Raw genomic sequence first — 18,120 nt, 5'->3', positions numbered from 1 at the left:
AGTGATTAGGTTTCAAATTGTTTACACATTTCGATAGAACAATGAGAAGACGTAGTTTACACATTATTATTATTATCATTGTCTATTCTTATCCCCTACCCCATTTCCAGTCTAGTTGACCTTTTATTTTTATATATAAATGTTCTTAACAAGTATATGTGTTATCAGATTGTTCGAAATGCATTGCGCTAATATACCATCACATAGTTCTGATAATCTTCATCTTAATACTCTATCGAAATTTATCAAAAGGACCAATTACTTTAAACAATTCATTAATTTTGATCGTGAAATATAAATTCCAAACAAATATGATAATTTTCATAGTTGAAAGCATGAGTCAATTTAAGCTAGACCAGCAAGGAAAACCTGGAAGCACTGGACGGCCGTTTCGTCCTATTGATTCATGCTTTCAATTATGAACATACTGAAATCTCCACGAAAACCCCTTCTAAATATGGTAATATCATTTGATTGATAAGTGATTCACTAAATTAATGTCAATTATCAGTTAAGTTACCCTACACAAAAGGAAAACGAATAAATATTAGGAGATGAACAGTAGTATAAAAAGTTACACTAATCAAAATTACTGGTACATTTAATTGTGAATATATTTCCAAATTTTATCACAGTATGATTCTCTTATAATTTGGACATAGTAATTAACTGTATCCCAGTTACTATAATATTATGAAGAAATGTATATTGACCATCATTGTATATATTAAAATAGGAAAAAATGTTTTGGAAAATCAATGTGTTACTGACATTTTAGAAAAAAATATATTAAGCATAATTATTGAATAGTGTCCTAAAACAATAACTTTCTTCATGGACTTATTTTACTTTATAAATCAACTTATCAAACATAATCGTAGTGTTTTCTGTACATTTTAAAGTAGTAATTTATTCTAACTACTCCTTTAGTTCATTGATATCAGTTCAGTTTGAAGAGGTATTCCTTATGACGGTGATGTGTATGTAAAGTATACACCTGGTAACCTTAGTTTGTTACTCCTCCTGTAGCCCTTTTAGGGTAATTGCCGATGCCGAACCCGGGTAAGGGAGGTAAAGTGGGCATGAGGTCACAAATTTTCATCCCGGGTTCATCCTCCACGAAGGACAACAGGCGTAAGTAAGTAAATAAGTATCTTGGTTTTTGAATCCATCAATGGTTATGTTGTCCTCTGTATGATACTGTTTATTGAAAGTGAACTGTCTTGTCTTAAAATTTGTTAAGTGAATGTTTTGACACTTAAAGCTGTTTGGAGTTATCGTGAATTAAGTGTTGAAATGCAATATGATATTAGAATATTTCGTTTTTATAAACCAGATCGCATTTTAGCAAACGTGATATATGAGATAAATTGCGGATTTCAAACAAAATACGGATGTCTTAACTGTTTGATAATATATATCAAATGTCATATCAACTTGAAATACCATTTTTATTAGAAAAATGCGTATTATCTGATATTGAATTAATTGTACCTTCAAATCTGATCAGAGACAATACTGAGAGCTTATAATGTAAATCGGAATTAAACCATTGACAAAATATTTAAAGTGCCATTTCTACTTATGCTAGAACCTGATAGCTGGATTGTAATTTATCTCAATACCTTTACAATTAACTATTACATATTTACATGATCAACTTATAAAAAATGGTATAAGAGGAAATCATTTTCATTACGTAATTTCTGTGTATTTACTCATCTGCGTTCTCACAATTGCAAGTACATACGAGTTCTACCACATAATAAAGGGATATTATATGCTCTCATTCTAGGAAACCACACGTACTGGTATTATGATCTTATATGGACTACACTCCGATTCGTCTTTCTATGTTGAAATGAAGTGTAGCGATTTATATCATTATGCACCATTATTACATAGTTTATGGATTAATTCAACAAGTACTACCGATGGACATTTTAGAAAAAAACAACGGACTGGTATCGATACTTAGTATTTTATGATATGCAACATTTCAATCATATGATTACCGTTGTCATCATCCAAAAAATAGTGACATTGTTACAAACCCCATGATAATTTAATGCCGATCCCATCGGTCTTCATCACTTTGGATGCTTTTAGGTGCATAGTGAATTTCTCTGTCAATAAGAGGAACTTCTATGAGCTAATAAATTTCGCAAACTTTCAGATTGACTAAATAATCAATAGAGTTCTATTGGTACTACTCTCAGGTTAGGTAAAAAATTAAAAGACGATGCTGTGTTGAGACGTTGGAGGTTAATAGATATTTAGAAATCATAAAGTATAAACTGTTATCTGAAGACAAATCATGATAAAATATCGTTGGTAGTGATCTCTACTGCTATTCCAAACGTTATCACAATGCCACTGACTATTTTGATCCTTGTTCGTAAATAATTTTAGTCAATAGAAAGTTACATTAAACGTTTTTTATGGTCAAGTATTCTACCCGTGACAAGTTTCTTTTTGATGTTATCTTCTTTTCACTATCATTTCAGAAATGTATGTTATTACGACACCAAGGTATATCTAACTTGCACACTATTAAACCTCATATAAATAACTGATTTAAAATTCAGCCGATACAGATAACTTCAAGAAATATATGAAACACTTTTACTTGAAAAGTATTTACCGATATTGTAATCAAAATCATATACATTTTTCGTTGTTAACCATAGTCTAAGGAAAAATCTTTGTTCTTATAATTAAAACATAGATTGAGTAAAGGGATAATCGAACACCATACATTGTGTAAAATTAAGTGATATTGTAGACTAAATTCATCTAATTTAATTCAATATATGAATAATAGACACACACTTTACTTTGATCAAATAAAAAAATCGAAAAACTATATAATTGTAAACTAAATTTTTAGTGGTTAAATATCTCATGAAATTGTTCTTGACGATAATTCTGACAAAACAATAATTGATTAAAATAATCAAGAGATAATGGTAAAACTAGGCAAATAAATTAAACCGATGTAAAAGCATGTCAATTAACAATGATTTCAAAACACAACTTTAAGATAAACTGTGTAAATCCATAAGCTCATAGTCACTCATCCTGGTATCGTTACCCAATGCTAACAGAAGGTTCGGTATTTTATCAGCGTCTTCACTAAACAGGACTACGTCATCTGCGTATTCCAAGTCAATAAGTGGACCTCCTGGTAGGAGATCAATTCCTGAAAACTCACTCGACGAGAGTGTTATTACTGGTAGTTGGTCTGTAATGAAGTTAAACAAAAATGAAGATAGTGAACAACCTTGCCGGACATCACTTGAGGTTGTAAAATCAGATGACAGTTCGCCATAACCTCTCACTCCACTGGTAGTGTTCGAGTAAAGAACCTTCACAAGGTTTATATACTTCTGAGGTACACCATTCAATGACAGACAGTGCCACAGAGCCTCTCGGTCTATAGACTCAAATGCTGTCTTTAAGCCAAGAAAAACTATCATTGTCGGACGCTGATAAACATGTCTGTGCTCTAAAACCTGACGAATAGTGAACATGTGGTCAATTCAGCCACGACCAGGTCTGAAGCCAGCCTGATTTTCTCGTGTTTACAGTTCAAGAGTCTTAGTTAGGCACCCGTGGTCTTACAAAAACTGTAAATGACTTTGAAAAAGCATGGGTCAGAGAATTTTCGTATCGTTATAATATATATTATACTTCAATAATGAATCACTATTAAGTTTTTAATAATTAATATGTACTAACATATTGAAATGATTTAATTGATTGAAAATAAACACAATATCTGATATTCACTTAGTATTGTTTGTTCGAATCTTCCCATTGATGTTTAGAACTGCAACTGGTCAGTATCTAATTGGCCTATGTGCATACTGTGCGTATTGCCTAATATAGCCTTATTTCACAAGCATTTTCGTTTCGCGATGGCGTTTGAAGCGAAAGGTACTGTGTTCGAGTATCAGAGTGAACATCAACTCTGAGATGCAGGTACATCCAGCTGACGAGTCCTAAATAGGACGAAATGCGCGTCAAACTGGATTCCACTGCTAGCCACTATCCATCTTTGCTTATTAAGCTAGTTAAAGTTAATAGATAGTTTATTCTCTTTGCGTTAACTGATCCCCGTTTATCTGAGTAAAGATGTTTAAGTAATACTGAATACAATATCTGCTAGGGCACATTATTTAAACATACATTTATTTGGCTTATAGATAAGAGAACTAAACTATTCGTTTCTAAATTATACTGAAAAAACAACAAGCAGTCTGTTCCTTCACAATCCACACTACACCATCGTATAAATGACAGCTTCGGTTCAATGTATTGTACAGGGGAAGATCCAAATCTTGAGCGATTTATCCACACAGGCACCACCCTTTATTATTAAAATTACTATAATAGTTAACACTAGTAATGTCACCTTTATTGTTGTTTCTTTTATTTAAGTGTTGGTAAAAAATAGTATTTATTCTAGACATTAAATAGGAATAATATATTTGTAAAATCTCAGCGAATGAATTTTAATTAAATCCAACGTTTCGCCTGGCAATCTGGTCCAAGCTTTTTCAAGGAATTATAATCAAACATCAAAATTATCGAATAGATGTCTTACATCAACTCGGCGCTCAAATACTGTGAAACTATTCGCTCTAATTTAGACGAGAGTTCTTATATAAAGTATTTATTCTAGTTTCACTAGTGTCTAAATCCACCAAAAGTACTCTTTCATTGAAAAAACATGAAAATTTAATAACGAGAAGGTTGTTGGTAGTGCAATGAAATCGTTAAACTTACCAAGAATGTGTTCACTTTTTGAAATGATTTAACAAAAAGTGAGCGGATTAATGGTCTTGAAAACAGTATTTACCCCCCCAAGTCCACCCACAAATCACCTAACTGTAAAAATCAGTGGTATTTTTTTAGTGGATTATAATTGTTAAATGTACTGAATAACTCCAGCTGATATTGTAAATAAGGGAAAATAAAATTTTAGTCCACTATTAATTTCAAAGTGAAAATCATTTATTGGCCTTAAACTTTAACTAATCGGTTGTACCGATATCTGAGATTTTCGTAAGAACTGAAGAGTTCTACAACACAAAGAGATTTTTACTAAACATTTATCTAGCGTTAACACTTACAAAATACTGATAGGTTTATTATAACCCTTAAGGGATATCGATTCTATGCTTGAAGTGAATAATATTACAAATTGTCATTATCTAAAAATAGATTAAAATAAAATTTCATTAATATTTAATATATACTGCCTATTTTACTACAGTGAACTATCACGATAAATTAAATTTCAAGCTGGATATACAGCTTTATAATGAAAAAAAACGACGACAACAACAACAACAACAACATTCTACATTAACTACAAGTAATAGTAGTAGCGCTTAATAATTGATCCGATCAAATAAATAAATGTTACGTTTCATTGTCATAATGTGATATTTTTTTTAATGCATTATAGTATCAAGTATCTTTGTAATAGCAAATAATGATATATATCATTAAAAGACTATGGAATGTGAAAAATATTTCGTTTGTCTATTTATATACTTTTCTCGGGATATACCATATTGTATCATTCAGTTTCACTGGTACATATATTTTTTTAAAATACACATACGAATATTTAGGGTATTTTAATAGTGAATTGTAACCGGGTTTGTTTACTTTTTTGAAAAAAATATTGAAAGTACTAATTAATGTGAATTCTATATAAAATTCAAGTATATAAAAATGAAATTAGTGACTTTTTTTCTTTTAAATGTTAACTTAATTTCATAATAAATATTTGGTTCATATTTACAGCAATACATAAAAAGTTAAAAAAAATTGACAAACATTTAGTTTTATTTTTAAATCTATCAGATATTGTAAGCAAAGATGAATAGTGGCTAGCAGTGGAATCCAGTTTGACGCGCGTTTCGTCCTATTTGGGACTTGCCAGCTGGATGTACCTGCATCTCAGAGTTCATATTCACTCTGGGACTCGAACCCAGTACCTTTCGCTTCAAACGCCATCGCGTTATCCACTCAGCTACTGAGTCCTGATAGCCACTTGCTTGTGCAATGGGGTGAAGTTGAAATACACTTAGTATTGTTTGTTTGAATCTTCCCATTGATGTTTTTACCATTGATTTATAGTCGACAGAAAAAACATCAACTCTTTTAGGGTACATAAAATGGATTAAAATTGTTTCACTTGAATAACAGGCTTAGCTTGGAAAAATTCAGGAAAAAAAACGAGTTTTGATTTAAATGTAACTCAGTATTAAACTCTGTTTAACTCAGAATCAGGTCTTCTTTTGGTAAGGGGAGATAACACTACCCGGTTTTCAAATCTAATGAAGGTTGGTGGGGTTGAAAATGATGTTCTTTAATGATTAAGTCACAGTTTACTTGAGTACACAGCAACTTAGTAATTGTTCTTATTGATTACTGCATTTTCTTTCAAATACATATGATCATGTGAACGGTCACTAATTTCTTATAGGAGTATAGAAAGTTATAGGAAGGTGACTGTTGAGTCAATGATCAATATTTATTGCTACGCGAACTCAAAGACCATGCAGTACCAGTTTTCAGGAAAAAAATTAACTTCTCTAGGAGAGCATAATCATTTAAAATAGACATTAACATGTCGTTAAATATATATAGTGTTCAAACTTTTCAGCCAATCCCTTGTGCTTTAAACGAAAGTAAAAGATGTTCGCCTGTTGTCAATTGCTCTTAATCAATAAATATAAAAAAATAGGTTATTTCAAAGTGAAATAATATAATAAAGTTATTACTTTTAAAGCAATCATCAAACAAAATGTATTACTTAAAGCCGAGTACATAAACATACGCTTAACAAATGAGTTACATAAGCATTTACCTCATTTTTAACATTTCTAAATGGATCAATATTAAAATATGTAAGTTTATTACTGAAAACAAACATTGTTACTATTCTTGCACTATATACGAATAAACTCAATGTCACTCAAAGCCTAGATATACAGTTTTCACATTTTCACACGTTGAATCATTATTACTCATCAGCTAAAACCACAATCTTTTATAGTAATTAGTTCTAAAAACATAGAACTATAAATAATTTACATACAATTGTTTATCTAAGCTAAACACAAACAAATATGTTAGATCTTTTCAATTCACGATTTGATTAGACTAAGAAAAAATCAAAAATTACACTTTCATAGATATTTTTTTACTATTTGAATTCTGATAGCATCAACAAACTATATAATATTTACGAAACTATTTCAAATCTAGTAAAATTAGATCTATTTATGCCCTGGTACGGCCGAGAGAAGAAAGAGTCCGCTCTCCCTCTCGAAATGTTCTCACACGGCCACGTGTATATAACCTCTTCTAGGGAATTCCTACTCACTACCTTCTCGTGGCATTACTGTTGTTTACGAAATTGAGAGGACGAAAAGCGAATCTCCGGCGCTTTAACCGGGTTGGTAGACACAGAAAGTCCACCTAGGGGAGTTGGAAGACCCTGATTCCAAACGACTGATGCACACGGGCTCCAGTATCCTGAAGGAACAAATGGCGTATGAATCAATCGTTGGTCACCGGCCACCATGGGAATGCATCTCCTCACGATGCTCCACTGCCTTGTGGATCAGACCTTTAGGTCAAAGGCTCTGGGTGTGACCCCCTAAGAAAACCACCTGCTTCAGTTTGGGCACCTGGACAGTATCACAGCCCTCACACAAGTCAAATGAGATTTGTGTGGCGCATATGTATCTAGTGCCCCCTTGTACCAATATTTATGTGTTTAAATGAATAAACTTTCCCTTTACACTGAATATCTTTATTATTAGTAACTTTCAATCAATGTATGGCTCATGTTATTCTTTTTTACTTACAAAATAAAATGAAGTATTTAAAATGATATTTCAGAAAATAAAAACTGTTGTTAACAATTAAATAGACAAATTACCACGAAAATCTGAATTTATATAAATTTATATCTTGTTTCTGTATGTTTTAGTTAATGGCTTATATTTATTTTCTTAGAACGTTCTTTAAAGTATGATTTTTTCGACTGAAATTAAACCTTACACAATGAGATTTTTGTAATCCCGCGACCTCTCTATTCACCTTTCATTGTGTATGCATTTAAACTCCAGGATCGAAAAAGAAGAAAAAATATTTCTTTGAATCTGGTTTCATGGACTTTTAACCAGTGTAAAAACATTGAATAATCACTTCGTAAGGCTTTAAAGACAAAATATTTAAAATCTGTAAATAATTAACGCCTAATCCTTAGAAAAAATTCAGAAAGGTTGTTTATTGAAAATTTCAGCCACAATGACAGTAAAGTCAAATGGACTCAAATTTACCCCACTATAAACATGATGAAGAGAAATTAGGTTTTGAATTCGGTCAGAACATCCAGCATTCAGTTTGGACATTTTCAAATGGAAACCATATAACTGGAGGAGCTGAACTATTGGATCAGATAACAGAAGGTTTAGGCTTCCTTCATGATCTTTTTACTTAAAAATCTTTCGAAACCGAGAATCATACTATGCTTTTAATCAGCTATTACCACACTAAATGCTTCTGTTTTGTTTTTATGACTCATTAGAGTCCCATATTTAAAGACTCAGTTTTGATTAACATGATCAATCAATTTTCAACCTAGTCAAACAATAGCCTTGGTGAAACGGGTTTGTCGCGAAGAGTCAATTCATAAAGCTTAACAACCATGTATTACATTTATCCAAAATCCACCTATACAACTGTTATAATTCTAACATAGCAAGTTGTACTACCAAAGATGAGTTGAAAAGCTATGAGTGGACAGTTCCAAAGAGTTAAAAATATTCAATCACTTGAGTATATAGGGCAATTTTAGTGGCATACAATCTAAAGATTAGTACATTATGTGTATAAAGGGAAAATAATTATTATTCTTTTCTGTAAAGACGAAAACCAAAAACACTTTTTTAAACATTGCATAAGATCGAATTGTGCTAAAATTATAGCCATGATAAAAAGAGGGATCTAAAAAATCACTTTTGTTTTCAAATATGTTGTTTTAAATTGTGCTCGATTAAAGACTCTGCAGTGTAAAGTGGTTTTAGGGTAAAGCTTTACAAATACATAACATATGTGTATCCTGTAACTAATAGTCTATGATTGAATAATCTGAATCTATCACATAATTTAGATTAGTAAAATTAATTTATCTGTGTTGTTCCCTTGCTAATCCACGTTGAAAAAATTCGTCCGAATCCAGTGAAAAAGAGGTATTTTAGTGAACTGATTGTATAAATAAATGTGCAGGGGCAGATAAAGTGATTTACGTGAATTAGACTAGTAATTTATAAAGTTTTCAGATAAATTAATGTAATAGGATACCTGCATTTGGTTACATATAAGTCTGTTGCATGAAAAGTAGTTCGTAGTGATCTCTCCAGACAGTTTACAAGTGTGTCACGAACAAAATATTTCCTAAATTTAAATTTTCCATGAATTATTTCCTTCAAAGATAAACAATTGACCTCTAAAAAGTATCCTTATTGTTCATATTCCCTGATAAAACCTAACAGATATCTGTTCTCCAGAAAGTTGATCTCGAACCTCATAGTTGATTCTTCCTTCATTCTGGTGAATGATTATTTTAATAGTATAACGACACAAATTATTGAACGTTTAGTTTTTACCTTAGTGGGAACCCGCTCATAAATTTTGTCGTATCAAGACGACTAAAGGTTGACTAAAGTTTACTACAAATACCCGAACCCAGTCTGCAAGAGGTGACTTTCGACGTAATTTCCACCAACCTTTGTTCGCTAATTATTAGTATACAAATATTCCTTTCATTGAAGAAGCCCTAGCATCGGTGTGTCTCAAAAATAAATTTGAATATAGTGTTGTGATACAGATTTGGTCCCTAATATTTCGCTGTTTTAGCAGTCAAATCAACAAGTGTATGACCTCTCGGAAACAAAGAAACACTTTTTCATTTGGAACAATTTTTAAAAATACAACATTTCGACAAAAATCACCTTTTAGATGAATTTTAACAAATAGTGGTCAACATTAACCGATATTTAGGTCTTGATATGAACTTCAGTTACTGTCAAATTCCCTTTAAACTGAATAAATTTTCTGAAGACGAAACTCATCATAGTCTTAAACAGGGTTATAGTCGATGGGTTTCGTTTATTGGCTCTATTTTATTTTAAGAATATAGCGACCATATTTTTATACAGTACACTTTCTATGTATGTGTCAACTTTCTTGTCCATGTCTGTCACAACGAAACACCTGGACAAAATAAATAGCATAAACACAAGATTTGTCATAGATAAAGCTATAATACTCGTGTCAGAGGTTTTCAGATGTTCTGAAGAAATTATAAAGAAATTAAATTTCACATGAGAACTATGTGGATTAAAACCCGAAAGTTTACATTTCCTTTCAAATGCTAATGTGTAACTGTTTGTTAAAAATACTCAAAAGTTTCGAAGCTAGACTTGAAGTACATTATCCGAAATATTTTAGCTGCGTACCTGACTTATTTAAAACAAACTCGACGGTAACGGGTTGTTTCATCATAGATTCTGTTTTTATTAATTCTATTCATTTTGAATACAAAGTATTACAAATAAATCCTCATTTATTATTCCTCAATGCCTTCTCAACTCCTCGTAGAAAATGGTTTGCGGTTTTCGAGATATATTGTAGGATAGCTATATCAAACTTTTAAGGATCTTTATAGGGATCAGCTACTGATAGAAAATTAACTGCTTGTAGTAACTATAGGATTCAACGAGAATATAGTGATAATTGAGTAAGTGCAACATACGTTGATTTATTTTCAACACCCAAACAACAGATTTTTGGAAAAATGAATGTATTCTTACGCAAAGAAGATATGTGTGCACAGCGAAGCTGATGATATCTTATGGTATACAAAGTTGAACCATGATAAGCCTTTTAGACAGATACACCTAAAAATTTCATACTTGACCGATATCGGCATTTCAAATTACCATGTGTTAATTCGGAACGCACTACCATGATTTATGTCAAAGTAACAAAGTCTTAAGCTGTTAACAACAGTCAAAAATCATCATTAGTTAAGGCCCTTCTACCCAAGACACCGATACAACTTAATGACGTTTTTACTTAAAAACCACTGATTAAATATAATTAGGAACGCTCATATGATTTTGTAAACCACGTAGTATTTCATAAACACCACATTTTAAATTCTGAAGTGACAGAACGGATAAACCGAAAAATATCTATGAAAATACTCACCGATATAGGAGTTCAAGACAGCAAAGTATACCATAAGTAAGTTTTCTCACCAGAGACTGAGAAAATCCTTTAAAATTGTTACGACAGATGAGTTCATATAAATTTATGTAAAGTAATTCAAACACCATGCACACATGACCTCGAAATATGAAGTGGTCCACTAAGTGTACAACATTAAACTCTCCATCATTTTGTTGCCCATTGAGGGCCTTGAGAATGCGAATCTCCTCAACAGCTTGCCTAGTAAACCTAGCTTCACTCTTAACAATTTTTATTGCAACCTGCTTCTTTGTACAATGATCAACCGCGTGGACAACATGACCAAAGCTTCCTTTGCCCAGGGGTTTGAGAACTTCATATCGATAAGCCAAATGATCATTGGGAACGAGAATATAACTGCTTTGTGCATCGTCGAACCCAGTCACATTACTAATCGAAATAATGCTACTTCTCTTGTATGAGGCATCAGTGATGGAATTTCCAAGTGGATGTCTTTTGGGGGCATTAAGTCCTAGGAAATATACCTCAGCATAATCTTGAATTTCATTACGTTCGTATTCAGTGAGTTTCGATCCATACAAAGTGACGGCAAGAGTACCTGACATACAACAAGAACCATCATAAGATGCCCCAGGTTTTGACTGGAGACATTTCGACAAACGCTTATGCGAAGGATCGTCAAGAGTTTTGTCATTCTGTTTTATGTCAATAGTTTTTCGCATGCGATGAGGTCTGACATGAATAACAGAAGAATAATCATGATCAATCGGATTGAAGCTATTCAGATTGAATTCCTTTTTGCTCTCTAATATTAAACTTCCTCCTTTAACTGACTCTGAAGGAAAAGTGTATTGCTTCATTTCCAAAGGCTGTGATGATAATAGATCGTATTCGATTCCACAGTCACGAGGTTTTACACTTCCAAATAAATACTGTCTTTGAATATCATGATCTCTTTCGACGTTTTTTAAGTACGTGAACGGTTTGAAGTCATTTCTCGCCTTGGGTGATTTGTTCGTGAAATAAGGGTATCTACTGGTAGCAAGATGTCTTTCCGGAGATTTTCGTAAGTCGCGAAGTGATCTGTTACAGGTCCCACTGCTCAGATTTAAAATAGAGGGACTTAAATAACTTTTCGATGTTTGATTAGACATTCTTGGCCTTCCAGGCAATAGATAACCTCCATAATTTTGAGAACAGTTGAAAGAACTTCCTCTTTGAGGATGGTTACAAGAAAAAGATGAGTCAGAGTTAAGGAAACTACGGGGATTACATAATAGGGATGAGTCGTCATATACTTGTGTGTTGCGTCTAGTGAATGAAGTTACATTGGTGCGACTTAAGTTCCTGTTGTTTCGCTGATGAGGGGAGTAGGAAATATAACTAACTCTATCTGCGTAATATTGATCACGACATTTAGAGATCGCAGGATATTTGTTCCTCTGATTATTAGAATTGAAATATAGCTCAGTTTCGTTTGAAATGTTTTTTGTGTATCTTGGAGAAACGATTATTGACTCCACGGCATGCATAACGACACTTCAAAATTCAGAAAACATTAGTCATTTCAAAGTGTATTCAAACTAAGCAAAGTTGTCAAGGTTGTAGTCTATAATCACACTTGATAAGTAAAAACAAGTCAAACGGCAGAGCAATTTTGAAAACTCAAGAATCGAATGTTTTTGTCAGTAGTCAAGGATGAAATACAACAGTCTCATGAAAGTAGCTTTTAACTGACTTATTTTACCTGAAAATGAAAGGGTTAGTGTCCACGTATCAGGAGAAACATATAGTGCTTCATCTGCCATAGCTATTTTGAAGGCATTATCCCAGTGATCATGATCAAGCATTCTGATTATCAGTGAATCAAAAGTCATGGGACCATGTTAAGGCTCGTGACGACTCCGTGACAATAATCATCCTAAATGACCGTTCACATTAAATAAACTGGACAGTTTAGTTTTTATGAGCTTTCGATGCAAAGAAAACATTTCAGGTTTCAGTTGATGGATATAGTTAGACATTTTGAAAAATGCCTCTCCATATTGACCATCAAACCCTGTATAACTGACAAAGATGTGTTAAGTTTATTGAGTAGTAAACGCGAACCATATTACTTTATGAAAGATATTTCCAAAATTTAGCGCTGGCCACTCAAAGTTTGCCTATCGCGCGGAATGCAGAGTGAATAAAAACTTGGAACTTATCTTGAAAACTCATAAAACGCAATGAAAACTATTAGGAAGCATCCGTAAATTAGAAATTCTCCACACTGCATTAGACTTTCGAAGGAAGACGATTGTGTCAGGTGTTTTCTTTGCCACAGCAAGACTGAACACATGTACTTCGCTACACCTACGAAAAGAAATAACGAGACAACAATGTTGTCTTCTGACATTCACATGACTAAAATCAAAGTATTTTAAGAAAGCAAATTGAAATAGGCATTGACATTAAAACGTTCTGGTGTAGTAGGAAGAAAGCGTTGAAATGACAAATACAAAAAATAATAGAGTGCTGAAACAAGTCCAGGATATCATGTAAGTTATTCAACCGTGAAACTAGCTTAAAAACATATAAGCATATGTTATCGCTCTGCAAATCGTGTTAGTACGTTCATTGCAATTCAAAAAGAACATAGACTGTTATCGCAAAGAAGCTACCAATATAATGATTAAACTGAATCTTAGGCTAACTACAAAAAATATCACCATAGCGTGTGTCCCATAAACTTTGATTCCTAGTGATGACGAAATCCTGACTCTGTTTTTTTGATAAATTCTTGAGACCAGAGGTTTATCTGCAACAGCACATACAACTATTTCACTATTTGTCTGCTCACTGTAATTTAGACATTTAATCTGTTATTGCTTCGTTAATAGTTCGCTTCGATAACCGTTATTATGCAAGTCTTAACGGTGCATAATATCAGAAGGCAAAAGGAATCGACAACTACATTTTTATTGAAAAATGATGCAGACCAGAAAGTTATAAGCAAATGAGCAAATGTTAGCGAGCGAAACAGAGGTGATGGGTAGTGGAGAAGGCATATAAGCCAACTCGAGAGCGAAGCGAAAATAGTGCGTATTGGAGATGGCGGGGAAGCCAACTTATTTTAAGCAAGCGTTAATCAACATTTATAGTCAGACAAAAATGAATAACAGACATGATGAATAAGATACAAAGTGTGCATACATATACGCTCATATAAAGATATAGTCAAGGTTAATAAGCGAATAACTAACAAGATCAAAATATGACTCATAGTGTATAAGAGAATTGGCTTGGCCAGTAGCTAGAATGAAGTATATGAGCTTAACATATAAACGGATACTACAAATCCACTACGTAAAATTATGTATGAGTCTGATCTAGTGCATGTCTGGACATCAATCTTTATATATTCTCCCATTTGTTGTAAACACAAACAATCAATAATTTATCCACATGGATTAACACTCATAAATATATATATCGACTTTTGGCACCAAAAAAACGCACTCATTTATTAGTTTCCCAGTGCACTTGACATCTCCGCGCTTGCGGATTTTATCCAACCATTAACAATGAACTATCTCAACAACTGGTGTTCGAATTTTCGAATAATCCCAAGTAAACTTATGATACTATCAGTCTGCATAAATGCTTCATTTACGGTATACTATTTATCGGAGTCAGATGTAGAGGAAATCAGCCTATACAAAATATAACACATGATTCGTTCGAAGCTCGTCATTAGCAAAATATCCGCTTGAAAATGAAATTCGATATGCGCCGGTAGGCAAGAGATACTTCCTCACTGAGTTTCCAAAAACAGACAACTTTGAAGAAGTTGATAATGCATTTTTAGATCTCGAATTTTAGATTTAGTCATTAAAGAACCCGAATACCTTTGTTCTTGTCTAGACTTCGGGAAAAATCCTTGGTACACTCGATTCGTAAATTATATCGATTTTCACTCCTATTACATTTTAAATGTGTCAACCTATAATAAAGAATGGTAACCAACTAACTTGCAACTTGCGAACTATTGATATACGTTTGTGAATTTGTTATTCGACCTTCAGTAGCTTGCTCATTCATTTTCTTCACAGCACTCCCTGTTAATTAGTACATGAGTATGTCATAAATAAAGTAAGGTATGCCAATGCCATACCATTTAGAAAAGGCAACTTTATTATTATCGCCATTCATCTGCAGAATGTTCTTTCATATGGTTTTGCTGCAGACAGCTAATTATGCCATCTTATATTACGAGGCTCCCGTGTTAATTATTCTGAGTTCTTGATTGAGCAAACTTTTCCAATCTTTCCATGAACTCTCTCACACATATATCCGTCCCTGCCAATTACTCACATGTGACCTTTATGACTTTTACGCATGTTCGCACGACCACCTCTATGCGTCTGTCCAGCTCCTGTATTTCTTATGTGACCTATTGTACTTCTGTTGCCTTATTATTAGTAGGTTCAGGGTGTTATGTGGTCCTAATGCTTTACACAATCGATACACATTTATTCACTTGTCTCTAGTCCGGTATTAGCAAGTCCAGGGTATACGTGTTTTAAACACAATTCATACTCAAATTTGCGTGTTTTCTCGAAGTCAGCGTGAAATTAAACAATGTATATTAGTAATATCGCTTCATACCGAGGTCAGGTAGTGCAATCGGAAGAAGTATTCATAACTTTGATCATAACGTGCAGAATATAACTGTACGATCGGTTGGGGTTCGTAATCGTTTAATATGCAACCATACTTCTTATTACTGTCCATTTCTTCTAGTTTTTCCAACCATGGTGTAGTGAACAAAACACGGGTTGGGACAATCGAATGTATTTAAGCACAAATTACAGACTATCTCACTAAATTCTGATAACAATACAGTAGACAGTTAATTTGCAAAATAACAATCAATTGTCTCAATCTTCACTAATCCTTCTGTAAATATCAGTTCATCTTCTCTAATTTCATTGTTCATACATTTTCCTACCAATCGCGCTTCAGTTCAGCCTGTCCTTCTCGGGCTTCTTCCAAAATAAATTCTATGTCTGACCATCACCATATACTACTTATATGGATGTAAGTGGACCTCACTACAATGGGACGAGCTGAAATACAGAGTTCTATAAGTCATGACCATGTGCCTTTACCATCATCATTATAGTTTATTCTGTTCTGAGTCAAGAAACGGGTGTTTTACATGTCTGTTAGTTTGTTTATTTGTTCAATAATGATGAAAATTCACAGGTGCAATGAGAAAAATTAAGTACTGAGTTATTGGATGAATACTGAGATGTCATCGCGTCCACCATGATATTTAGCTTTTTAGAACGCTATCTTTAGTTTTATTCTAGCCAGTGTAAAAGTGAAAGTTTACACAGTCTTTTAGATGAAGCTCTAAACGGATCACATATGTACCTGGATTGAATAATAGCAGAGATAGTTAGGACAGATATTTTTGCCAGATAGAAAAACACGAAAATAACATACTAGTTTCAGACGGGTTTTTCTTCACACAAAATCTTGATATCACATTTGCAATGTCTGCTAAGTGTTGTCATATGTCGTCTGTTACCAGAGGGAGAATATGTGTGTAAATTCAGTTACTCTGGGTTATAAGCGAGTTATTCATTGATTAGAAGCTTCAGTAATTTAATGAATTTTCTCTCTGTAGTACGAGATCTCAGTATACGTGATCTGTTCTCTGAATTTAGCCGCATATCCGGAGAAAACTGTTGTAGTTTACTTAAATATTTTTTGAATGATCAATATGCGTCCAACACGTACAAAGAAGAACGAATGTATCCGTAGAACGTTTGATAGCGCAAGGTATTCATAGCTGACATACAAACAACTAATTCTAAACATTGAGATACGCTCTCGTACCTTAATTTTTGAATTAATTGACCAAGAAAAGATGACAATTTCATAAATGTCCATGATTTATTTTCACTGACCACGAGAAATAACTGTTCATCAAACAGAATATTACTGAATGATCATGAGCTGTTTTTATCCCTAGAATACTTTGTACTTCTGATCGTCGTCTTCGTTGTTCTTATTCAACCACAATAAGCTTAACTTGCTACATAAGGCGAGATATTGGATAAAAACGAACGAAGGAATTGCAGAGATATTGGTTCACAGCCACACAATAATTGGAGCCAAACATACGATGACAGATAATATTCACCTCCAACATTTCTTGCATATCATTAATATCACTGTGCTTTGGACATATTTGTTTTATTCGAGCTTTGAGTATGTTGGTTAATAGCTTTCATCCTGGATATTTCGTCTTCAAAACGTTTTGTTTTGATGTTTTTGAAAAGTCTGCTGTGAAAACTTACGCATGAACTTTAGGTGCCAGACATGAAATTCGGATTCATATGTTACTATAGTCATAGGTTAACATTGCATCAATCAACTGTGCTTCAAGAACACACCACTGAAGAATTCGAACGTAAAAGTATTAGAGTTAGATAAGTGATAATCGACAGTGTATTGACATTGGCAAATGAAGCTTTAGTGTATATACTACGGTGATGGAAATAACCGCTATCATCGTTATAGACGAAACACATTAAGCCGAAGTAGTGATTACTACAGCGTATTTTATAGGCCCCATGGTGGAACGGGAACGAACAGTTCTTTCTCCTTAAAGAATACTGAAAAATGATTTTTGAGCGCGAGCTTCTCTATTGCTCATTATTATTATTATTGATGACTTTATTCAATATTACAGTCTGATACAATATAGAATTCTCATTACGAGTTATTTCAACAAGTTTTTTACCAAAAAAAAAGAAA

General features: G+C 33.1%; 1 protein-coding gene across 1 annotated transcript in view; it reads right to left on the bottom strand.

Annotated features, from left to right (window-relative positions):
- Window positions 1-11,964, bottom strand: part of Smp_150860 (serine/threonine kinase) — a gene marked incomplete at its 3' end in the record, with an annotated part of 40,125 nt that extends 28,161 nt beyond the window's left edge. Inside the window, exon 1 of the mRNA XM_018796910.1 lies at window positions 11,308-11,964. Within this exon, the coding sequence (XP_018652004.1) occupies window positions 11,308-11,912 (605 nt within the window). The 5' untranslated portion in view covers window positions 11,913-11,964. The remainder of the gene's footprint in view (window positions 1-11,307) is intronic.
- Between the last annotated feature and the right edge of the window lie 6,156 nt (window positions 11,965-18,120).

Source organism: Schistosoma mansoni, chromosome 4 (assembly GCF_000237925.1).
Source record: "Schistosoma mansoni strain Puerto Rico chromosome 4, complete genome".
Taxonomy (NCBI): domain Eukaryota; kingdom Metazoa; phylum Platyhelminthes; class Trematoda; order Strigeidida; family Schistosomatidae; genus Schistosoma; species Schistosoma mansoni.
This window is presented reverse-complemented; position numbering and strand designations above follow the sequence as displayed.